The 25,684-nt window shown below is 43.4% G+C and overlaps 1 protein-coding gene across 2 annotated transcripts; it reads left to right on the top strand.

Moving 5' to 3' along the window:
• Positions 1-186: 186 nt before the first annotated feature.
• wnt4 (wingless-type MMTV integration site family, member 4) lies at positions 187-25,684 on the top strand. 2 transcript variants are annotated; one of them, XM_020482203.2, is made up of 6 exons: positions 187-918; positions 22,252-22,333; positions 23,955-24,108; positions 24,234-24,365; positions 24,471-24,613; positions 24,706-25,684. In XM_020482203.2, the coding sequence occupies exons 1-6, from the start codon at positions 842-844 to the stop codon at positions 25,174-25,176; spliced, it is 1,059 nt and encodes a 352-aa protein (XP_020337792.2). In that variant the 5' UTR covers positions 187-841; the 3' UTR covers positions 25,177-25,684. The 2 variants fall into 2 exon arrangements, with proteins under 2 accessions (XP_020337792.2, XP_031680990.1); XM_031825130.1 differs by lacking the exon at positions 187-918 and adding an exon at positions 3,116-3,156.

A 25,684-nucleotide genomic window follows, 5' to 3' on the forward strand; every position in this document is an offset into this window, starting at 1 on the left:
GCGCAGAATACACACACACACAGAGAGAGAGAGAGAGAGAGAGAGAGAGAGAGAGAGAGAGAGAGACATACACTATACCTTCATAACGCACTGAACCCGCCTTCATCTCCAAACTCCCTCCCATACCTCCCCTCAGCCTCGCGCCGCCCCTCCACTAAAATCAGCTTTCACCCTCTCTCCCCTCTCAGTGCCATCCACAGAGCAAACGCACAGTGGCAGGCTGTGAAAGATTGTGTGAAGAGTGTGTTTCGTGAATGTGTGTGTGACAACGTAAAGAGAACCAAAGCCCATCAGTTGGAATGGACCACAGTAGCAATAACACCGCAATCGAGGAGCGTCTCGAGAGCACCTGAGGGATTACAACTCCAACTCGAGAAGAAGTCGTTAAGGTTTTTACTGCCCCTCTCATTGCGCGCCCGGTGGTGTTAACGCGAAAACAGGAACGAGAGTAAACACGTGAAATAAGAAGGTTCCAATTCAGTCCCAGCCTTCCCGAGTTTGGCGCCGTGACACAGAAAAAAATAATTTCTGTGTATTTTTAGCATCCTCTCTTTTCCCTATCCTCCCATCTTTTCCTCTCTCTCTGTGTGGAGAGAGAGCAGGAGACGAACGGACCTGGTGACACAGCTGCGAGTCTCACGCCTCTCCGGTTGATCTATGTGGATGTGTGATGATGGATTAACTGTATTTAACGGGGTCCCACGTATCTCCGGTACTTCACTAGACCACCGCCGCCAGCTCTCGTCCCTCCCCCTGGGAGCGCGTGGCAGAGATCCCTGCCATACTTTCTGTGGATTACTTAAACTCTCTTTGGGATTTTTCTCTCCTGGTAGCACTCGCGATGACCGCGGAATATGTTTTACGGTCCCTGCTGATGCTCTTCCTCGCGCTGCTCTCGGCCAACGCCAGTAACTGGCTGTAAGTGAAGTTTACGGACTCCAACTCCTCTCTCACCTCTCTGCATCTTCCCCTCTCTGCCTCCCTCCACTCTCTGCCCACCTCCTCTCCCTCGCCTCCACATCCCATCCCTAAACCTGGCCAGTCTGCACTTTCACTACTCTCTCCACTCTTCCCAAAATATCTTCCTCCGTCTCTCTTCAAACCATCCCAAACCTCACATTTCCCCTGTTCCTGTCATTATCACGACGCTGTCCCTGTGTCTGTCCCTTTCTCTGTCTCTGCCTGTCCCTGTCTCTGTGATCTCTGTGTATCCGTAGTGTCACAGCTCAATGCCCTGTCGTTGTTAACCCAACCACTCCACTCATCCACTCGACTGTTAGGCTATAGGCTAACAATTTTATAATAGGTCTTCTGCACCTGTCAGTCAAATAAGAATAATATCTCACCTTGCCTGTTACCTCGATGAAGCTGCCAGTGTCAGTGCATCTGAGTGTGCAAGGCCCAATTCCGTTATAGGCTATTTGTCAAGGTAAAACACCATTAGTTGTCAGTCTCAGTTGTCCCCTGGGACCTGCAATGTGCAGGGTAGCCTACACTGAGTAAGTGACTAGGGCCAGACTAACTACACTATGAGCACATTGCACATTATTGCCCATTTCTCCCCGTTGCACGAGCCTGGCTGCTCGGTCACAAGTGCGTGCTTGCTCTCAGGGGTGGGAGGTGGTTAGGTGGGTCTGCATACCTCAAGGGAGACGGAGAGAGCGAGAGAGAGCTAAAGCAACAGCTCTGGGTTTTACTGTCCTTTTTATGATATAAATACCGTGTGACTAGCATTTTTTTTTCAATGATTAGTGTTTGTATCGTTTGTAACTGGTGAATATAATATCGTATATGTTGACATAAATGGGCTCCTGTGGACATGAGGATAGCCTTATCAAATGATTATGATTATTAGAGTTTATATAGCATAAGCCACCATTCAATCTGGCATTATGCATTGATAAATTGCTAATACATTGATGAGTGCATTTAGTAGCCACGTGCATTACAATGTCATCAAATTATACATGCATTGAACCTGTATTATTATGTTAAACATAGATAGTTGATTATTAATTGTGCTATAGGGTTTGATGGCAGCTCGTGTTTTTGGACTCAAGGTGTGGCGAGAGAGCAGAACGCGGGCGTGTGCAGACATGTTCCACGCGCAGTGAAAACCCTCTCTGCTAGTCTGCTAAATATGATTATTCTGTCTGCGGGATCGACCAGGAGCATGTGCACTTCTCCCCCTCAGCCCTGAACCAAGCAGCCTCAACCCCCCTCTCCATTCTCCCGGCACCGGTGTAGGAGACCTGTCAGCTGGGAACAGCACAAGTAAAGGAGAGGGGAAACAGGGCTCAGAACAAATACTGCAGAGGAAAATTCTCTGTAGGTCAGATCATGTAAAAATTGACTGAAGATAAATGTTTTTAAAAAGCACGTTTATAGGCCTAGCCTATATTGCAAATATTTGATAGGTCAAGTAGGTTTTGAAAGTATATGTTCTTTAATCTATATATTTTATTAGAGTTTTTCAATTCGAAGGTAATAGTCTAATTTTGGCATCAATATGATAGGAATATAATTTTATGGATCTGTATTCACACAAAACTAGTCACATCTAATGAATGAATCGAATATGATCGTATATATTATATTGAGCAACTGAGCATAATGCTGGAATCATTATTTTCCAAGAAGTTATATTCGTATCAATGTCTGGTATGCAGGTTCGTTGAATAAGAACATCGTATTTAGCCATTATTTAACGAAAAACAGATGTTTTCGATAAAATGGTCGATTTAGATTATGTTACCAAATTTTGTAGTAAACCTCCAGTTTAATTTAGGTTTTTTTTCTGAAACATGTTCAACTTGTTATGGCTCACCACATAGGCCTATTTATCTCCAAATTGTGTCTGCTAACGCAGAGCATTTTTCTCATGGTGATTTGAATGATCTTTTACATACTCGTCTTATTCTTTGCTGAAATCGAAAAGGCCTGTAGTCAATTACAGGCGATAGATCATAGAATGGTCTAATGCAGCGTTTACCAAACTCGGTCCTCGGGACCCCAAGGGGTGCACGTTTTGATTTTTGCCCTAACACTACACAGCTGATTCAAATGATCAAAACTCGATGATTAGTTTATTTTTGGAATCAGCTGTGTAGTGCTACGGCAAAATGCCTAATGGTCTGATGTCATCATGATTTCCAGGTATATCAAAGTGTTTCTGTGTTTAGCTATGCTGACATGTGTCAGCCAGTTATTTGCAATATAGGCTATTCTAACATTGTCATTCTATTGAACATCTAATGAACACTATTTTTGAATAGGTAGCCTATACCCTTATTGCATGCCTTTTCCTTTTTGGTTCTTTAAAACAACATAGCACCATGAAAAAAATGGGGGTCTAATTACAATTTAGTATACCATTTGTTTAGGCTATAATACGCCTGCCAAATTTCATTAATGTTTAAAATGAGCGATATAATTCTGGATAAGCGATGATGCAATTCCCAGTTCGACGGGAACACTGTTGAGTGAACTATTTGTTTGTACCCTAACTCATTTTCTTATTGCCTAATATCCCGTGTGAATTTCAATCTCCCTCTCTAAACCACTCATCGGCTACTGAGCGCTGAGTCATACTCCTAATGTCTCTCTAGAATCGGGGCTGACGGGCCTGCAGTAGACTACTACTGTTCATTATTTTTGTCGGTCAACGCCTCCTTTTCGCCCTCGTCTCGTTCTCTTTCTCCTGTCCTATGGCGCGAGCGATTTCCCTGATGCACCTGCTTGCGGCTTGAAGGGGGGGTGGGGGATAGGTGCGTCATCATATAGCCTAATTGACACAATTGTGGCGTTTGTCAAAGGGGATGCAGGGGTTTGGCCTACATGTTTGTTGCTTCAGTTTAATTTATTTACTCAACATAAACCCCCGTGAATTGGCCCCGTGGAGAATATCATAATCCTCGCCTATTTGTTTTAGATTGCTTATTGAATTTGAAACGTCAAGCCCGTTTAATAATTAAGCAGTAAGGCAGGAGGATCTGTGGTATATGGCCTATATTCAACGGCTAAAGGCTGTTCTTATGCACAACGCAATGCGAGGATACAGCCCTTAGCCGTGGTATACTGGCCATATACCACAAACCCCGGAGGTGCCTTATTGCTATTATAAACTGGTTACCAACCTAATGAGAGCACTAAAAATACATGTTTTGAAATACCTGTGGTATAGGGTCTGATATACCACGGCTGTCAGCCAATCAGCATTCAGAGCTTGAACCACCAGTTTATGATTGTTTTTTTAACCCCCATACAGTGTTTTCATAGACAATTGCTTGACAGGATACCATACTTTTAAGGAATAGGCCTAGCTACACATTAACTGAGTAAAGCCCATTAGCCTTTGAGGACCAATGTTTAAAAAAAAACATGATATATTTTACCTTTATTTAACCAGGTAGGCAAGTTGAGAACAAGTTCTCATTTACAATTGCGACCTGGCCAAGATAAAGCAAAGCAGTTCAACACATACAACGACACAGAGTTACACATGGACTAAAACAAACATACAGTCTATAATACAGTAGAAAAATAAGTCTATATACAATGTGAGCAAATGAGGTGAGATAAGGGAGGTAAAGGCAAAAAAAAAGGCCATGGTGGCGAAGTAAATACAATATAGCAAGTAAAACACTGGAATGGTAGATTTGCAGTGGAAGAATATGCAAGGTAGAGATGGAAATAATGGGGTGCAAAGGAGCAAAATAAATAAATACAGTAGGAGGAGAGGTAGTTGTTTGGGCTAAATTATAGATGGGCTATGTACAGGTGCAGTAATCTGTGAGCTGCTCTGACAGCTGGTGCTTAAAGCTAGTGAGGGAGATAAGTGTTTCCAGTTTCAGAGATTTTTGTAGTTAGTTCCAGTCATTGGCAGCAGAGAACTGGAAGGAGAGGCGGCCAAAGGAAGAATTGTTTTTGGGGGTGCCCAGAGAGATATACCTGCTGGAGCGCGTGCTACAGGTGGGTGCTGCTATGGTGACCAGCGAGCTGAGATAAGGGGGGACTTTACCTAGCAGGATCTTGTAGATGACCTGGAGCCAGTGGGTTTGGCGATGAGTATGAAGCGAGGGCCAGCCAACGAGAGCGTACAGGTCGCAGTGGTGGGTAGTATATGGGGCTTTGGTGACAAAACTGATGGCACTGTGATAGACTGCATCCAATTTATTGAGTAGGGTATTGGAGGTTATTTTGTAAATGACATCGCCAAAGTCGAGGATCGGTAGGATGGTCAGTTTTACAAGGGTATGTTTGGCAGCATGAGTAAAGGATGCTTTGTTGTGAAATAGGAAGACAATTCTAGATTTAACTTTGGATTGGAGATGTTTGATGTGAGTCTGGAAGGAGAGTTTACAGTCTAACCAGACACGTAGGTATTGGTAGTTGTCCACATATTCTAAGTCAGAACTGTCCAGAGTAGTGATGTTGGGCAGGTGCAGGCAGCGATCGGTTGAATAACATGCATTTAGTTTTACTTGTATTTAAGAGCAATTGGAGGCCACGGAAGGAGAGTTCTATGACATTGAAGCTTGCCTGGAGGGTTGTTAACACAGTGTCCAAAGAAGGGCCAGAAGTATACAGAATGGTGTTGTCTGCGTAGAGGTGGATCAGAGACTCGCCAGCAGCAAGAGCGACATCATTGATGTATACAGAGAAGAGAGTCAGTCCAAGAATTGAACCCTGTGGCACCCCCATAGAGACTGCGAGAGGCCCGGACAACAGGCCCTCCGATTTGACACACTGAACTCTATCAGAGAAGTAGTTGGTGAACCAGACGAGGCAATCATTTGAGAAACCAAGGCTATCGAGTCTGCCGATGAGGATGTGGTGATTGACAGAGTCGAAAATCTTGACCAGGTCAATGAATACGGCTGCACAGTAATGTTTCTTATCAATGGCGATTAAGATATTGGTTAGGACCTTGCGCATGGCTGAGGTGCACCCATGACCAGCTCTGAAACCAGATTGCATAGCGGAGAAGGTATGGTGGGATTCGAAATGGTCGGTAATCTGTTTGTTGACTTGGCTTTCGAAGACCTTAGAAAGGCAGGGTAGGATAGATATAGGTCTGTAGCAGTTTGGGTCAAGAGTGTCCCCCCCCTTTGAAGAGGGGGATGACCTAGCTGCTTTCCAATCTTTGGTAATCTCAGAAGACACGAAAGAGAGGTTGAACAGGCTAGATATAGGGGTGGCAACCATTTCGGCAGATCATTTTTAGAAAGAAAGGGTCCAGATTGTCTAGCCCGGCTGATTTGTAGGGGTCCAGATTTTGCAGCTCTTTCAGAACATCAGCTGACTGGATTTGGGAGAAGGAGAAATGGGGAAGGCTTGTGCGAGTTGCTGTGGGGGGTGCAGTGCTGTTGACCGGGGTAGGGGTAGCCAGATGGAAAGCATGGCCAGCCATAGAAAAATGCTTATTGAAATTCTCAATTATAGTGGGTTTATCGGTGGTGACAGTATTTCCTATCTTCAGTGCAGTGGACAGCTGGGAGAAGGTGATCTTATTCTCAATGGACTTTACAGTGTCCCAGAAATTTTTAGAGTTTGTGTTGCAGGAAGCAAATTTCTGCTTGAAAAAGATAGCCTTGGCTTTTCTAACTGCCTGTGTATATAGGTTTCTAGCTTCCCTGAAAAGTTGCATATCACGGGGGCTGTTCGATGCTAATGCAGAACGCCATAGGATGTTTTTGTGTTGGTTAAGGACAGTTAGACCTGGAGAGAACCAAGGGCTATATCTGTTCCTGGTTCTAAATTTCTTGAATGGGACATGCTTATTTAAGATACTTATTTAAGATGGTGATCAAGCTTACATTGTAGGATGGCTGGGGTGTTAAGCATGTTCCAGTTTAGGTCGCCTAGCAGCACGAGCTCTGAAGATAGATGGGGGTAATCAGTTCACATATGGTGTCCAGAGCACAGCTGGGGGCAGAGGGTGGTCTATAGCAGGCGGCAACGGTGAGAGACTTGTTTTTAGAGAGGTGGATTTTTAAAAGCAGAATTTGAAATTGTTTTGGTACAGACCTGGATAGTAGGACAGAACTCTGCAGGTTATCTCTGCAGTAGATTGCAACACCACCCCTTTTGGCCGTTCTATCTTGTCTGAAAATGTCAGTGATTATTGAACCATGTGGACCATGAACCTGCTAATTTGTATTGTATTTGTATTTGTATTTGAAATTATGTGCTGTCATAAAAACAAATGAGAATATACAGTTGTCTGTTAAAGCTGATATATTGATACGCACTTATACATTCAAATACAAATAAATATTGAACTTAGTCTGTTATGATAAAAACAATATATATTTTACTTTGCACCACCAATATTCACTCTATCAAATGATAAAACTGTTCAGGATGCTCTAGCATGTCTGCCGAGGGTTTCAAGGCTTGGAGCAGCAGTGGTGTGTGTGTATTAAATAGACTATAGGCATGGTCAGTGTGTCAGGCAGGCGATAAAGAGATGGCAGCTGATGAGTAACCAGAGAAAGCAGGGACCTTGGCGTTGCGCTACACTGTGGCGCCTTGCACTGCAAACACACACACACTGCAAACACACACATACACACACCACACACACACTGCAAACACAAATACCAGCAGTGACGAAGTGGTGATGAAGCTGTAGTCAGGTTGTCACATTCATGTTCTCCTGTCAGCTCCTGTCCCCAGTCCCCCTCCTGCTCACACTAATACACTACGGCTAACACAGGCCAACATAGATACCAGAGGAAAAGCACAACTGCACAACTAAAAAACAAAGGAGGGAGGAGAGAGGAGAAGAAGGAGAGTGAGAGAGAGAGAGGAGAAAATTTGTGAGCGAGATGAGGAGAGGAAAGAATAGAAAGGGAAATGGCAGAAGGTGGATGTCTGATGAAACACATACACACACACAAAGTGATCTTGACCTGTTGATGCCAGAGGATTAACGCACCAGGTGGGAGGTGGCTTGTATTGCCTCTTCTCCCCCCCCCTCTCTCTCTCTCTGTGTTTGTGTCAATATGCGTGTTTGTGAGTGTATTGAGTTTGTGAGTGTATTTTTGTGTTATCTGGTGCCTGCTCTGCTGCTGTCTCCATTAGAGCACATTTCACCCTAACACCATGACCCCATCTCTAACACGCACGCACGCACGCACACACACACACACACACACACACACACACACACACACACACACACACACACACACACACACACACACACACAAGCACAGGCATAATGCGCATACATTAGAAACTAGCTCTCACATTCTCATGTCAGAATTAGACGTTGATCTATGTTTCTCAAACATCAAATTCTGAAGTTCTTCCAAATTTCTGTTTTTTTAAAGTTTAGGCATTAGTTTAGGCATTAACTCCAAAATGTTATGGTTAGGCATTGACCCCCGACAGGTTAAGGTAAGCGTTAAGGTTTGGGATAAGCTTAAAACTATCACTGGATTTGGACTTGTAACCTTTGGAATCAGAGGCAGATGCTTACGCCCCTCGGCCATTTCCATCCACAATGCCCTAGCAGAACCGAAACCTACTTGAAGGTAACAGCACTCACTGTTGCCCCTAGTGGCCAGTTTCCATGTCATCTCACAACGTGCTCAGACATGGATTATTGTCGAATACGGACTTGTATCATGGGTGACCTGGCTGCACATTAGACCACCAAACCGCAGCCCTCATTAGCAATTAGGGTCATTCTTACCCTCTTTAGCATGCTTTCTTTCTTTGTCTCTCTTTCTGTGCATGTGTGTGTGTGTGTGTGTGTGTGTGTGTGTGTGTGTGTGTGTGTGTGTGTGTGTGTGTGTGTGTGTGTGTGTGTGTGTGTGTGTGTGTGTGTGTGTGTGTGTGTGTGTGTGTGTGTGTGCTTGTCTGCATCATAGAGTTTTGCAATAAGGGGCTAGCTTGGAACGTGGTGTGTGTGGTTAAAGGCATGAGAGCTATTTTGAGCGTTATTCGTCACAAATTTAGATCAGGACTTAAACAATAGACTGTCGCCTCCCTCCTGCTCGCTCTGTATGGTTTCAGTAAGAGGATCATGGATCTCACCATGCATCCAATGCTGCACTAGAATAGAGTTCTGTTCCTGCCAGGGAGAAGAATAGAATAGAACAAATGACTCCTAAATCATAAATCGACGATTCTGTCAAAGATAAAATCCAATTTGGACAAACGTCAAATAATGCAGTAATTAGGGACGGATAAAAATGTACAGAATCGTTACCTGGAGGAGCTTTTTCAATTTCAATCAAGGGGAGGGTTTAGTATTTTTTTATGTAGTCCAAGGGAGGGTCGTGTAATTTGTAATTGATTAAATTTCAATATTTCTCATTGTTTTAGTATTCGTTACTTATTAGGCTATATATCGATGTGTGCCTGATGCCATTCCTCATCTCTGATACTCCGCTGGGTGCTCAATATTAATTGCGCCTATAGTCTACTTAGTGTGGTCTCAAACTGTTTTATCCAGAGCCTAAAGGTGATATCATGCATCACAGATATATAGGTGATAGGCTACGAAGTGCATGCTCAGAGAAGCACAGAGAGAAGTTATATTTCTAAGATAGCTGCTAGGATGGTGTAAATAAAACTAGATTACATTACACACTGCAATTTATATTCCAAGCAGGAGCCTCGGCCTGCTCTGCTCTTACTGATCAAAACCGTTATTGTGTGCTGCTTAACCAATGGCTGTGCTGTGTAGAGCTACAGTGGCATTTCAGGAGGATAATCAAAGGTTTCTTCCTATTTAAGAAGTCAGAGGTAGGCTTACCTGTTTGACAGAGGGAATTAGGCTATAGGATGCTATGTCCATAGATTCCTCCACCCACCATGCATTATTTAAATAGTCTACATGTCAGCATTTAAGTTTTCAGGAAATCTGGCCCGTATTTTATGATGCAAAACACAACATCATATGATGTAAAATGCATCATATGGGCCAAATTTCTGTTTTTGGAAAGTTACATATCTTGAAAACTTGATTGATAACATGCAAAACATTTTGGGACTATGTCAACAATGGACTAATGAAACAAACACCAAAAGATAGTTTATGGGTGGAGTTTTCCTTTAAAACCAAGAATCAAATTGAGGGGGTATGAGAGGGTATACCATAGGCCTACCTTTAATTAAGGAAAATGGCAAAAGAAACACAGACCTACCCCATATTAGCCTAAGATTTTGATGAAAATAAAACGGATCCGATTATATAAAGTGGTCTAGGCCAAAACAGCGATTTGGTCCGTGACCACTCTGGAGTGGAAAGGTAGGCCTACTCTGTCTTGAGTGGAAAGGTAGGCCTACTATGGAGTGGCCTACTACTCTATCTGGTGTGGAAAGGTAGGCCTACTCTGGAGTGGAAAGGTAGGCCTACTCTGTCTGGAGTGGAAAGGTATGCCTACTCTGTCTGGAGTGGAAAGGTATGCCTACTCTGTCTGGAGTGGAAAGGTAGGCCTACTCTGGAGTGGAAAGGTAGGCCTACTCTGTCTGGAGTGGAAAGGTAAGCCTACTCTGTCTGGAGTGGAAAGGTAAGCCTACTCTGTCTGGAGTGGAAAGGTAGGCCTACTCTGTCTGGAGTGGAAAGGTAAGCCTACTCTGTCTGGAGTGGAAAGGTAAGCCTACTCTGTCTGGAGTGGAAGGGTAAGCCTACTCTGTCTGGAGTGGAAAGGTAAGCCTACTCTGTCTGGAGTGGAAAAGTAAGCCTTCTCTGTCTGGAGTGGAAAGGTAGGCCTAACTTTTGAAAATACCATGCTCAGATTCCTAATGGCATCTCAAATTAAATTATTTGGGACAGTTTCATTGCAAACAAGACACACTGACTTGCCATTGGAAAAATATGATAATATGAACACAGGCCTATCTCTCTGTCCATTCTTAGTCTGTAATTTTGGTCATTTGTGTGGTATTAAAAAAATATTCTGGCAATTTTTTCTCTGACCTGCAAATATGATACTAGATTCATGCAATGATTTTACTATAAAAGCGATCTTGCCAAGCCTACTCTTGTCCATGGTGGTCTGCGAACCCACAGCCTTCTGGCCCACAGCCCTGTGCACTATCAAAATGCCCGTGTTGACATGTAATGCTTACAGGACAAATAACTATTTCTAAAACTGCATATCTAAGGCTCTGGTCTATTATTTTAGGTATAGGGAAGGGTCACTTTTTTAAGCATTCAGGGAGAATTTAGGTCAAATGTATTTTGCTGAAGGGAGGGCCATCCATTTTCATTTCAGAGAGGTCAGATTTTCTCCATGTAACCCTTATTATAAATAACTTCACTACCTCATCTCTGTGCCCCACACATACAGTTGTCTGTAATGTCCCGCAGTCGAGCAGTGAATTTCAAACACATATTCAACCACAAAGACCAGGGATGTTTTCCAATCCTTCGCAAAAAAAGGGCACCTTTTGATAGATGGGTAAAACAAAATGAAAAGCAGACATTGAATATCTCTTTGAGTATGGGGAAGTTATTAATTACACTTTGGATGGTGTATCAATACACCCAGTCACTACAAAAATACAGGCTTCCTTCTTAACTCAGAGTTTAATAGCTGTGATAGGTGAAAACTGAGGATGGATCAACAACAACATTGCAGTAACTCCACAATACTAACCTAATTGACAGAGTGAAAAGAAGGAAGCCTGTACATAATACAAAATATTCCAAAACATGCATCCTGTTTGCAACCAGGCACTAAAGTAATACTGCAAAAAATGTGGCATAGCAATTCACTTTTTGTCCTGAATACAAAGTGTTATGCTTGGGACAAATCCATTACAACAAATTGCTGACTACCACTCTCCATATTTTCAAGCACTGTGGTGGCTACATCATGTTATGGGTGTGCTTGTCATCATTAAGGACTGTGGATTTTTTCAGGTTAAAAAGAAACGGAATGGAGCTAAGTATAGTCAAAAATTATAGAGGAAAACCTGGCCAAAGGCCAAATATACACTGGAGTTGGTAACCAAGAAGACAGTGAATGTTCCTGAGTGGCCAAGTTACAGTTTTGACTTAAATCTACTTGAAAATCTTTGTCAAGCCCCGAAAATGGATGTCTAGCAATGTTCAACAACCAATTTGACAGAGCTTGAAGAGTTTTGAAAATAATAATGGGCAAATGTTGTGCACTCCAGGTGTGGAAAACTCTTAGAAACTTGCGCAGAAAGACTCACAGCTGTAATCGCTGCCAAAGGTGCATCTACAAAGTATTGACTCAGAGGTGTGAATACTTTTGGAAATGAGATATTTCTGAATTTAATTTGCAATAAATTTGCAAACATTTCTAAAACATGTTTTCACTTCATCATTATGGGGTATTGTTTGTGGATGGGTGAGAAAAAATACATATTTAATCCATTTTGCTTTCAGGCTGTAACACAACAAAATGTGGAATAAGTCAAGGGGTATGAATACTGTCTGAATGCACTGTATGTTGACCATATTTCAGATGATGTTTGAAACAGGATGGGCTTGTTTTTGCAAACGGACCAGTAAGTTATATCTGGACAGACTAAACTCATGTTCTGGCATCACATTATGCATGTATTTAAATGGTGTACAGGCACCCTCTGTCATATTGCAAAAGCATTTCCTTTAGATCCAATCCAGTGTCTCTGTGCATGTACAGTGGGGTCCAAAATGATTGACACCCTTGATAAAGATGAGCAAAAATGACTAATGAATGAAATAAATAATTCAAAATACTGAGCTATATTGAATGCTCCACCTTGCGAGGCTAACAGGCACTGAGCCTTTTTCTAAAATATTTTATGAATTGGAGAACACATTGGGATGATTCCCAAAGATCCACCACCATATTTTACGGTAGGTATGAGGTTATTTTCTGCTCATGCATTCTCATGTGTATGCCAAACCCACCACTGGTGTGCAAGGCCAAAGAGCTCTATTTTAATGTCATCTGACCAAAGCACCAGTTCCAATCGAAGTGCGTATGGCGTGCAGAAAACTCCAGGCGTTTACATGTGTGGATGACATGAAAATAAAGCTCTTTGGCCACGCACACCAGTGGTGGGTTTAGCATTGAAATGCATGAGCAGAAAATAACCCCATACCTACTGTAAAATGTGGTGGTGGATATGTGATGTTGTTGGCGCTATTTTGCTTCCTCTGGTCCTGGGGCCCTTGTTAAGGTCAACGACATCATGAACTTTACCCAGTACCAGGACATTTAGCCACAATCAAATCAAATACATCTAAATCTAAATGTTTTGATCAAATGTGCCGAATGCAACAGGTGTAGATTTTACCGGGGAATGCTTACGTACGAACCCATTCCCAACAATAAAGTGTTAAAGTTGCGCTATGCAGAAGTCACTCCACCATTTCCCGGTTGTTAAAACTCTAGTAATTTGCCTAAATTCAGTTTATTTGACAAAATAAGCTAGTATAGTGTAGACAATCACTGTACCATCTAACAAAACTTAAAAACGGGAAGCATAGAAATAGCGCAGATAGAACAGATCTAATGCTTCTTAGACTTTCAAATAAAATAATAGACCTATAACTCACATTTCACAGTATTTGGTCGTGTCGCTCAAAAAGTTACATACAGTGCCTTTGGAAAGTGTTCAGACTCCTTGACAATTTCCACATTTTCTTATGTTATAGCATTATTCTAAAGTTGATCAAAAATCCCCCAGAAATCATCATCAATCTACACACAATACACCATAATGACAAAGCAAAAATAGTTTTTGGGACATTTTTGCTAATTTATTACAAATAAAAAACTGAAATATCAGATTTACTTAAGTATTCACAACCTTAACTCAGTGCTTTGTTGAAGCACCTTTGCGATTAAAGCGATTAAAGCATTGAGTCTTGGGTATGACGTTACAAGCTTGGCACACCTGTATTTGGGGAGTTTCTCCCATTCTTCTCTGCAGATCCACTCATGCTCTGTCAGGTTCGATGGGGAGCGTTGCTGCACAGCTATTTTCAGGTCTCTCTAGAGATGTTCGATCGGTAGTCTCCCTGCCCCTGTCGCTGAAAAACATTCCCACAGCATGATGCTGCCACCACCATGCTTCACCGTAGGGATGGTGTCAGGTTTCCTCCAGACGTGACGCTTCACATTCAGGCCAAAGATTTCAATCTTGGTTTCATTAGACCAGAGAATCTTGTTTCTCATGGTCTGAGAGTCTTTAGGTGCCTTTTGGCAAACTCCAAGCAGGCTGTCATGTGCCTTTTACTGAGGAGTGGCTTCCATCTGGCCACTCTACCATAAGGGCCTGATTGTTGGAGTGCTGCAGAGATGGTTGTCCTTCTGGAAGTTGCTCCCATCTCCACAGAGGAACTCTTAAGCTCGGTCAGAGTGACTATTGGGTTCTTGGTCAAGGCCCTTCTCCCCCGATTGCTCAGTTTGGCCGGGCAGCCAGCTCTAGGAAGAGCCTTGGTGGTTGCAAACTTCTTCCATTTAAGAATAATGGAGGCCACAGTGTTATTGGGGACTTTCAATGCTGCAGAAATGGCTTGGTTTTTGCTCATGGCTTGGTTTTTGCTCTGACATGCACTGTCAACTGTGGAACTTTGTATAGACACGTGTGTGCATTTCCAAATCATGACCAATCAATTGAATTTAGCACAGGAGGACTCCAATCAAGTTGTAGAAAAACCTCAAGGAAGAGCAATGGAAACAGGATGCACCTGAGCTCAATATTGAGTTTCAACGCAAAGGGTCTGAATACTTATGTAAATAAAAAACGGTTTACCCTTTCATTTTAATACATTTTTGAATAAGGCTGTAACGTAATAGCATGTGGAAAAAGTCAAGTGGTCTGAATGCTTTCCAAAGGCACTGTATTGCTACTTTAAAATGTAAGAAAAATATTTGCTGAATGAAAAAGGAAATAGTAAACCAATAAAATACCAATAACGAGGCTTTATGCAGGGTTACAAGGTAGTTGAGGTAGCAGAGAGAACAGTCTATGACTTGAGTGGCTGGAGTCCTTGACAGTTTTTAGCGCTTCCTCTGACACCTCCTGGTATAGAGGTCCTGGATAGCATGGAGTTCCACCTCATTGATGTACTGGGCCGTACGGACTACCCTATGTAGCACCTTGCGGTCGGGTGACGAGCAGTTGCCGTACCAAACAGTGATGCAGCCAGTCAAGATGCTCTCAATGGTGCAGCTGTAGAACCTTTTGAGGATCTGAGGGCCCATGCCAAATCTTTTCAGCCCCCTGAGGGGGAAGAGACGTGCTCGTGCCCTCTTCTCGACTGTCTTGGTGTGTTTGGACCATGAATGTTCGGCCCTCCGTTTCCTGTAGTCCACGATCAGCTCCTTCGTTTTGTTGACGTTGACGGTAAGGTTGTCGTCCTGGCACCACACTGCCAGGTCTCTGACCTTCTCCCTATAGGCTGTTTCATCATCGTTGGTGTTCAGGCCTACCACCATCGTGTTGTTGGCAAACTTGATGATGGCGTTGGAGTCGTGTGCGGACACGCACGACTGAGCATGCACGACTGAGCATACACGACTGAGCACGCACGACTGAGCACGCACGACTGAGCACGCACGACTGAGCACGCACGACTGAGCATGCACGACTGAGCATGCATGACTGAGCATGCACGACTGAGCATGCACCCCTGAGGGGCCCTTCAAGTCCAGGATCCAGTTGCTGAGGGAGGTGTTCAGTCCCAGGGTTCTTAGCTTAGTGGTGAGCTTGGAGGGCGCTATGGTGTTGAATGCTGAGCAGTAGTCAATGAACAGCATCCTCACGTAGGTGTTCCTTTTGTCCAGGTGGGAAAGGGTAGTATGGAGTGCAATAGAGATTGCATCATCTGTGGATCTGTTGGGGCGGTATGCAAATTTGGGTTGATCCAGGGTTTCTGTGATGATGGTGTTGATGTCAGCCATTACCAGTCTTTCAAAAGCACTTCATTGCTAGAGATATAAGTGCTACTGGGCGGTAACCATTTAGACAGGTTGCCTTGGTGTTCTTGGACACAGGGACTATGCTGGTTTGCTTGAAACGTGCAGGTAATTCAGACTGGGTCAGGGAGAGGTTGAAAATGTTAGTAAAGACACTTGTCCTCTGGTCAGTACATGCCTGTGCCAGGACACTGAAACTTGGCCACAAGACAATAACCCAAACACATGTCAAAATCCACAAAGAAATGGTTCACTGGCCACAAAATCAACATTTTGCAATGACCGTCTCAGACTTGAAACCCATTAAATATATCAAGGATTCTGTATGGAGGAATGGTCTAAGATCCCTCCCAATGTGTTCCCCAATTCGTAAAACATTTTAGAAATGGCTCAGTGTCGTTATCATGACAGGATTAGGTATTAAAAGGTACTGGAAAGAAACGTCAATAATTTGATGAAAAAAAAAGTATTCGTGTTTAAACAAAATATAATTCTCTGAGCAATTGTAGTAGTAGAAAATACTATAATTCCCCAATTTTTTTATATATAATATACCATTTGAATTATTTATTTTATACAGTCATTCAGTCATTTTTGCTCATCTTTATCAAGGGTGTCAATAATTCCGTTCCCCACTGTACACAATTTCCCTGCTTAACAGGAGTCATAATGGGTTCTGGGTTTAGCTTAAGTAAGACTGTCAGCAGCTGAGAATGAAGGCCGGGGTTCATGTGTTAAGGCTATAGTTCACTTGTAGGGTCAGTCTGAGTGAGTGTTGCTGTTGTTTGTTGGTTTGACCCGACTACTAGGCTGAGACAGTTTATGTTCTGACTGGAAGAACTTCCTCTTTCCTCTCTCTCCTCCTCTGTTTCACTCCTCATTCCCCCACCTCCTCTCACCTCTCCTGTTTCCTCTTCCATATCTCCTCTCCTCAGCTCAGCCCATCTCCTCTGCATCTATCCAACTATCTCCTCTCCTCAGCTCAGCCCATCTCCTCTGCATCTATCCAACTATCTCCTCTCCTCAGCTCAGCCCATCTCCTCTGCATCTATCCAACTATCTCCTCTCCTCAGCTCAGCCAATCTCCTCTGCATCTATCCAACTATCTCCTCTCCCTCAATTCCTTCCTCTTTTCCATCCCTCCTCCTTCTACTTTCCTCCCTCTAATAATCTCCTCATCCACCTTGTCTCCCTCTTCCTCTTCCTTTTCCATATTCTTTATACCCTCCTAAAGAAGAACCAGCTCTTCTTTATACCTTCCCCCTGCAACAACCAGCTCTTCTTTATACCCTCCTTCTGCAACAACCAGCTCTTCTTTATACCCTCCTCCTGCAACAACCAGCTCTTCTTTATACCCTCCTCCTGCAACAACAACCAGCTCTTCTTTATACCCTCCTTCTGCAACAACCAGCTCTTCTTTATAGCCTCCCCCTGCAACAACCAGCACTTCTTTATGCCCTCCTCCTGCAACAACCAGCACTTCTTTATGCCCTCCTCCTGCAACAACCAGCACTTCTTTATACCTTCCTCCTGCAACAACCAGCACTTCTTTATGCCCTCCTCCTGCAGCAGCCAGCTCTTCTTTATGCATCCTCCTGCAACAATCAGCTTGGATCACAAACTAAGATACCATCTGAAAGTTCAAATAAATACTGTGTCAATATGAGAGCAACCAAAGCATAGCAGACACATTGATATGACGTGAGCAAAGATGAGTAAATTGTAACCCATCAGATTTAAATCAAAATAAACAATTCACCTTCTTTCAATGATAGTCCCAAAATGAAGTTCATATATAATCCTAACCAAAGTCTCAATGTCCAATGTTAATAAGGAAGTCAAAATCCAATCCAAGAACAGTTCAAGACAAATAGTCAATCTCAAAGCAAGAATGGGCAATCCCCCTTCCAAATGAATATATAACTGCAAAAAAGAAAACAGTAAACAGTGTCACACTCCTATCTCCTCCTCCTCCTCCTTTTCCTCCTCATCTGCATCATATTGCTGAGATTGTTATGATGGTCATTTCAATTACTATTGAAATATGTCCTTGCTTTATATTTAATTTGTACAGTACTGTAATATACTGTAGCCACAACAGCTGCACAGATCCCCAGAGACTCCAATGGAGTATATCTCAATAGTCACAATAGTCTGATAACATAAGAAAAGTTAAGCCGTCATGAAAGAAGCCAACCAGAACCAGTTCTTTAATTTCACTGCAAACTGAAGAATGAAGATGAGGAGAGAAAACCGCTACATTATTGAGATGCACCCATTTTCTCTACTGACAATCAGGCTCAAAATAATTGCTTATCAAATGTATCCTTGCCACTTTCCGTAAAATGTTAACATAGTTTTCTGATGAAACACATTTGCTGTCGGGTGCAGACCGTGAGTTTGTTTTTGTCAGAGTCAGTCCTTTAAGAACATTGCCTGGAAGGCACTAACATGGCTGCCAAGAAATTATGTTATGTTGTCTACGTCTCAGAGCAGCCTAAGCTTCTTGGTTGAAACCTGAAGGATAAACTTTTTCTGTCTGGCTGTTGATTGTCTGGGCCTTGGGCTGTGCTGCCTCTGTGCCTCAGGGGAGACTCCTGAGAGGAGACTGAGATCAGGCTGCCCTCTGCAGGCCAGACTGGGTTCTGCAAGTGTGAATGCTGATCTGACTCCAGTCCAGCAGAGGTTATCCCAGGTCATCATATCATACTAGCTCAGAAAGTGGTGGTACAGAGTCATCCATGCTGCTGGTATATACATGGGCCTGGAGTTTCTCTAAGAATAATCATGAATGGTTAGTTTTCTTGGAAATGCATATTTTGCTTTTAACCCAACCCCATGAGAAACACACACACGCACACACAGAGAGAGAGGTTGGTAGCCAGCCAGTGTCAGCCGCGGTGCAGTACCGTAGGTACAACGATTTGCTATATTTTATGTGCCCATATCTAGGTGAGGGGTTCGTCAATGTGCTGGGGCATACCACAGTATGCAGGAATCCAAAGATTGCAATTTAGAACGGGTAATCTCTACAGACCCCTCACTGCTATTTGTGTGTGTTTGAGTATCTGCGCGTGTGCCTTGCCACAAACCTTTCCACTTACTTTCCCAATCATGCTTCCAGAATGTCTGTGGTTGTCCTGTTGGCTGGCTAAACTTTGTCCTCCACTAGCTGTGTGGTCAAAAAACAACAACATTTTTACTTACATTTCATGCACAGTGAAGCAATGATAACTTACTATAGGATAAAACTACAGCTGAATATTGCAGTGAACACAGATAAACAGTATCTATTACTGTGTATTGTTTGCTGTGAGGAGCTTCCTAAACCTATATATACCTCCACCTGTTTACCTCTCCTGTGTACTCAGCAGAGGAAAGGTAAGCAGTGCTAGTTTAATCAACTGATATAAATACCCTGGGAGAGACAGAGACAGATAGAGGTGTCTGGAAGAGTGTGTGAGGGCTGGTCTCTGTGACATGCTCTGTGTTAGTGTGTGTGAGGGCTGGTCTCTGTGACATCCTCTGTGTTAGTAGAGATTCATCTGGGGGTTGATCTGTCCTCAGAGGAAGGGGTAGTTGATATAGCCAGAGCTCAGATACAGACCTATCTACCACAGATATGGTGTACAGCATGGCATCTTTAGTGCAACACACTTGTTTAGCCAGGGGAAGTTTCTCTCACCTATCTATCTCTCCTCCTTTCTCTCAGTCTCCACTCCACCCTCACCACCCTTCCTCTACAGCCCAGATACCCTTTCTCTCTCTCTCTCTCTCTCAGTTACCACTGCAGCTCTACATTGTCTGTTTCTGTTTCTGCAGTAAAGCTGTAGTGGAGTGGTTGCGTGCTAAGTTGCGCTGGGCTAAGCTTGTTGGAGCCAGCAGTGTTGTCAGGGCTGCGATGTGTAATGCAACACAAACACACAGTAGCCGGCGAACAAACCACACTCCAGGTGGAATGCGACCACGAACCGTCTGACTATACCTCCCAGAGAGAGAGGGAGTGAGAGAGATGGTGTGAGTGGGAGAGAAAGGAAGAAGAATGAGAGCAGGGGGAAAGAGTGGAAACAGAGGGTACACAGCCAAATAAAGAGATAAAGATGGAAGCACTGAACACACAAACACACACACTAACACACACCAACATACACTAACACACATGCACACACTCCCCAAATGTCTGGGCTAGTCTTTTCCCATGCAGTAGGGTTTCACAAACACATAGACAGAACTACACCTGCGGAGAGCTTATCTGTCCTTCCCATGTGCTTTATCCAATGTTTATTAAATGTTTCCAGGGTCAGGGCTGGGCCAGTGGCATGCCAGCAACAGCAACTGGTGCTTTATGAGTACTTTCATCTCTGTGTGTGTGTTAGTGTGTGCGTCCGTGTGCGCATGTGTGTGCGTGTGCGTGTGTGGGGGTACTGAATGCTGAGGGGGACAGGTTTATGTGATAGGAGAGATGCTGAGCCTCACCAGCTGCAGTGCAGACAGACAGTGGTTCTCCAGTGTTCAGAGGTCTCAAGGTGACTTCATCACACTATCATAGCTGGATGTGTGGAGACTGTGTACCCAAACAGACAGAACACACAGCTCACGGTCGTAGGTCTTTTTCTTGTATAGCTGTATTTGAGCTTCAATGTATTTTATTGAGGGGAAGATGCGTATGTACAAATTGAGGAAGGATAATTATTTAACTGCAAATCTATCAACTTTAAAATGAAGAGAATAATGCATCCATGATTCTGAGGTGCATGAAAAAACATTAAAAAGAAACAAGTTAATACAGTATCTGTTCAGATTATACAGTATATGTTCAGATTATACAGTATCTGTTCAGATAATAGAGTATACGTTTAGATTATATAGTACATGTTCAGATTATACAGTATCTGTTCAGATAATACAGTATGCGTTTAGATTATACAGTATACATTTAGATTATACAGTATATGTTTAGATAATACAGTATACGTTTAGATGATACAGTATACGTTTAGAATATACAGTATATGTTCAGATAATACGGTATACGTTTAGATTATACAGTATCTGTTCAGATTATACAGTATACGTTTAGATTATATAGTATATGTTCAGATTATACAGTATATATTCAGATTATACAGTATATGTTCGGATAATACAGTATATGTTCAGTATTTACCATTTTATCTGTTGGTGAAGACAGTTGGTTATGAACTGAGCCTGTACCATTTCATTCATAAAAAGTGATTGATTGTTGTTGCCAGACAAGCATTCAGACAGGCTGAGGGAGGACAGCAGCAGTGCTCTGATAGTGAGGTCCCCTGCTGTATAGACAAGACTGTCGGAGGGAGGATGTGGTCGAGTGGTCATGGTCGAGGTTATCTGACTATTGAGTGGAGAGGAGATGACCATGAGAGAGAAGGAGATGGAGAGAGTGTGTGTGTGTGTTGGGAGAGAGGGTGTTATCTGCATGGAGAAGAGGAGGTGACTGTGTGAGTGAGAGAGAGAGAGAGAGAGAGAGAGAGAGAGAGAGAGAGAGAGAGAGAGAGAGAGAGAGAGAGAGAGAGAGAGAGAGAGAGAGAGAGAGAGAGAGAGAGAGAGAGAGAGAGAGAGAGAGAGAGAGAGAGAGAGAGAGAGAGAGAGAGAGAGAGAGAGAGAGAGAGAGAGAGAGAGAGAGAGAGAGAGAGAGAGAGAGAGAGAGAGAGAGAGAGAGAGAGAGAGAGAGAGAGAGAGAGAGAGAGAGAGAGAGAGAGAGAGAGAGAGAGAGAGAGAGAGAGAGAGAGAGATTATCTGGGCTATAGAGGAAAGGTGGTGAGGGCAGAAGGCTAGAAGGAGGTGTGTGGACTATCAGCCCTGGGAGAGACCCCAATCAACCTTACCTAATGATACCCTGTCAACATCGGAGAGAGAGAAGTACAGGGAGACTGACAGAGGGAGAGAGAGGGGGGGGGAGTGAGGTGAGGGACAGATAGAGAGAGGAAGGGAGAGATGGAAGGAGAGAGAGGTGAGGGAGGGCCACAGACAAGGCCCAGACAGCCCCTCTGTCAAAAGTTCTGGTGAAGAGTATGTCTGTGATGAGCGTATGAGATGGGTCTATTTCTGTAAGGTGCTTTTAGCCAAAGAGATATGGGACTGAAGGGGTGAGGAGTGACCTGTGTGCCCTCTAGGTGGTTTAGATGATACAACTATTTCCCTCTTCTCAACATGATGTAGAACTAAATCTGCACCGAGCTCATACTGAGGCATCTGTGTCTGTCACTTTCGTCTCATCATTGTTATTGGAGGGGTCATTGTGTTGTTATTAGTCTAGTTGCATATTTAATATTACCCTCCCCCTTCTTTGTGTCTCTGTCAGGTACCTGGCTAAACTGTCGTCGGTGGGCAGTATCAATGATGAGGAGACTTGTGAACGTCTGCGAGGACTCATCCATAAACAGGTACACATCTACCATGTCAAACAGTGGCAATATTTTCAGGTTTCAAGGTTGGCAGGGTATGACAGGATGGTACATATGTTATAAAAGTTACACTACCGTTAAAAAGTTTGGATTCACTTAGAAATGTCCTTGTTTTTTAAAGAAAAGCTAATCTAAGTTTATCATTTTAAAAGACTAATTGATAATTAGAAATCCCTTTTGCAATTATGTTATAACAGCTGAAAACTGTTGTTCTGATTAAAGAAGCCATAAAACTGGCCTTCTTTAGACTAGTTGAGTATCTGGATCCTCAGCATTTATGGGTTCGATTACAGGCTCAAAATGTCCAGAAACAAAGACCAGTCTATTCTTGTTCTGAGAAATGAAGGCTATTCCATGCGAGAAATTGCCAAGAAACTGAAGATCTCGTACAATGCTGTGTACTACTCCCTTCATAGAACAGCGCAAACTGGCCCTAACCAGAATAGAAAGAGGAGTGGGAGGCCCCGGTGCAAAACTGAGCAAGAGGACAAGTACATTAGAGTGTCTAGTTTAAGAAACAGACACCTCACAAGTACTCAAATGGCAGCTTCATTAAATAGTACCCGCAAAACACCAGTCTCAACGTCAACAGTGAAGAGGCGACTCCGGGATGATGGCCTTCTAGGCAGAGTTGCAAAAGAAAAAGCCATATCTCAGACTGGCCAATAAAATGAAAAGATTAAAATGGGCAAAAGAACACAGACACTGGACAGAGGAACTCTGCCTAGAAGGCCAGTATACCTGAGTCACCTCTTCACTGTTGACGTCAACGACTGTTGACGTTGACGTTTAATTGACAAAAAGTGACCCCAAACTTTTGAACAGTAGTGTATGTCCAAGTCTTTAAATTCAAGATACAAGCCATAGTAATTGAATTTGAACCAGGTGCAGATCTGTAATCTATGATCATTATTCTAACCAGATACAGATCTGTAATGTTATGATCATTGTTCTAACCAGGTGCAGATCTGTAATGTTATGATCATTATTATAACCAAATACAGATATGTAATGTTATGATCATTATTCTAACCAGATACAGATCTGTAATGTTATGATCATTATTCTAACCAGATACAGATCTGTAATGGTATGATCATTATTCTAACCAGGTGCGGATCTGTAATGTTATGATCATTATTCTAACCAGATACAGATCTGTAATGGTATGATCATTATTCTAACCAGGTGCGGATCTGTAATGTTATGATCATTATTCTAACCAGATACAGATCTGTAATGTTATGATCATTATTCTAACCAGATACAGATCTGTAATGTTATGATCATTATTCTAACCAGATACAGATCTGTAATGTTATTATCATTTTTCTAACCAGATACAGATCTGTAATAATGATCGTTATTCTAACCAGATACAGATTTGTAATGTTATGATCATTATTCTAACCAGATACAGATCTGTAATGTTATGATCATTATTCTAACCAGATACAGATCTGTAATAATGATCGTTATTCTAACCAGATACAGATTTATAATGTTATGATCATTATTCTAACCAGATACAGATCTGTAATGTTATGATCATTATTCTAACCAGATACAGATCTGTAATAATGATCGTTATTCTAACCAGGTGCAGATCTGTAAGCGCAGTGTGGAGGTGATGGATGCTGTGCGGCACGGGGCTCAGCTAGCCATAGACGAGTGCCAGTTTCAGTTCCGGAACCGCCGATGGAACTGCTCCACACTGGAAACCATGCCCGTCTTTGGCAAGGTCGTCACACAGGGTACGGCCTCAGTATCAGTAACTTATCTTACAATAAATATACTTATGAACTTCTCAGGATAAAAACATTGGCATTTCAGTTGTAGGTGTGTGTTTAACGCTGGCCTGTGTGTGTGTTCTTGACAGGCACTCGGGAGGCAGCCTTTGTTTATGCCATCTCAGCAGCCAGTGTGGCGTTCGCTGTGACCCGGGCCTGCAGCAGCGGAGAGCTGGAGAAATGTGGCTGCGACCACAACGTCCACGGAGTCAGTCCAGAAGGTACACACACACATACACACACACACACACACACTGTTTGACTGCTAACTCTCTCTCTCTCTCTCTGTCTCTCTCTCTCTCTCTCTCTCTCATCCTCCCTCCCAGGGTTCCAGTGGTCAGGCTGTAGTGATAACATTGCTTATGGAGTGGCCTTCTCTCAATCCTTTGTTGATGTGAGGGAGAGGAGTAAAGGACAGTCCCCCAGCAGAGCACTCATGAACCTACACAACAATGAGGCTGGGAGGAAGGTATGATATATCACAACCAACAACTCTGTCATAGCAAAGTCAACAGCAAAGAACAGGAGATAAAAACATGCATTATTTCCGTCTCCCTGCAGGCCATTCTGAGCCACATGCGTGTGGAGTGTAAGTGTCATGGCGTGTCAGGTTCCTGTGAGGTGAAGACCTGCTGGAAGGCCATGCCCCCATTCCGCAAGGTGGGCAACGCCATCAAGGAGAAATTTGACGGCGCCACAGAGGTGGAGCAGCGCAAGGTGGGCACCACCAAGGTCCTAGTGCCACGGAACTCCCAGTTCAAACCTCACACAGACGAAGACCTGGTCTACCTGGAGCCCAGCCCCGACTTCTGTGACCACGACCCGCGCACGCCAGGCATGCTGGGTACGGCGGGGCGGCAGTGTAACCGGACGTCGAAGGCCATCGATGGCTGTGAGCTGATGTGCTGCGGCCGGGGCTTCCAGACAGAGGAGGTGGAGGTGGTGGACAGGTGCAGCTGTAAATTCCACTGGTGCTGCTACGTCAAGTGCAAACAGTGCCGCAAGATGGTGGAGATGCACACCTGCCGGTGATCACCATGGAAATCCCCAATGGAGACCCAAACAAATGCCTCATCACACCCCACTCTCTCCTTTCTCACCTGCACAGAAGGATGGGAGGGAGGGAGAGGGGGATGGTGTTTGTGGTTTACCTTTTCCCCATTTCAAAACCATCCCTATTCCTTTTACAATAGACCCCGGGAACAGACAGACAGAGGTGGACAGAGGACATGGGCATTCCCAGTCAGTTCATACAATGTTAAAGGAAAATGATACACATGCACGGGATGTATAGAACTAAAAATATATATATCCCAACAGAGTATTTTCCTTCTCTTCATCTTGTCTCACACACTTGTTTTGGTTGCTTTTGTTATATCTTTTATTCATTTTCTTTTCATTTTCTTTTTTAACTTATTTGACATTGTTGTGAGCGATTCGGGGTGGATTCGGTGAGGGGAGAGTGGACTGCATGGGAGAGGGGGACTGAGGGTGGGGTATATTGGACCCGGGGAAAGTGGGATGGCGTAGTGTGGAAAGG

The sequence above is a fragment of the Oncorhynchus kisutch genome, linkage group LG5, assembly GCF_002021735.2.
Source record: "Oncorhynchus kisutch isolate 150728-3 linkage group LG5, Okis_V2, whole genome shotgun sequence".
NCBI classification, from domain to species: Eukaryota; Metazoa; Chordata; class Actinopteri; order Salmoniformes; family Salmonidae; genus Oncorhynchus; species Oncorhynchus kisutch.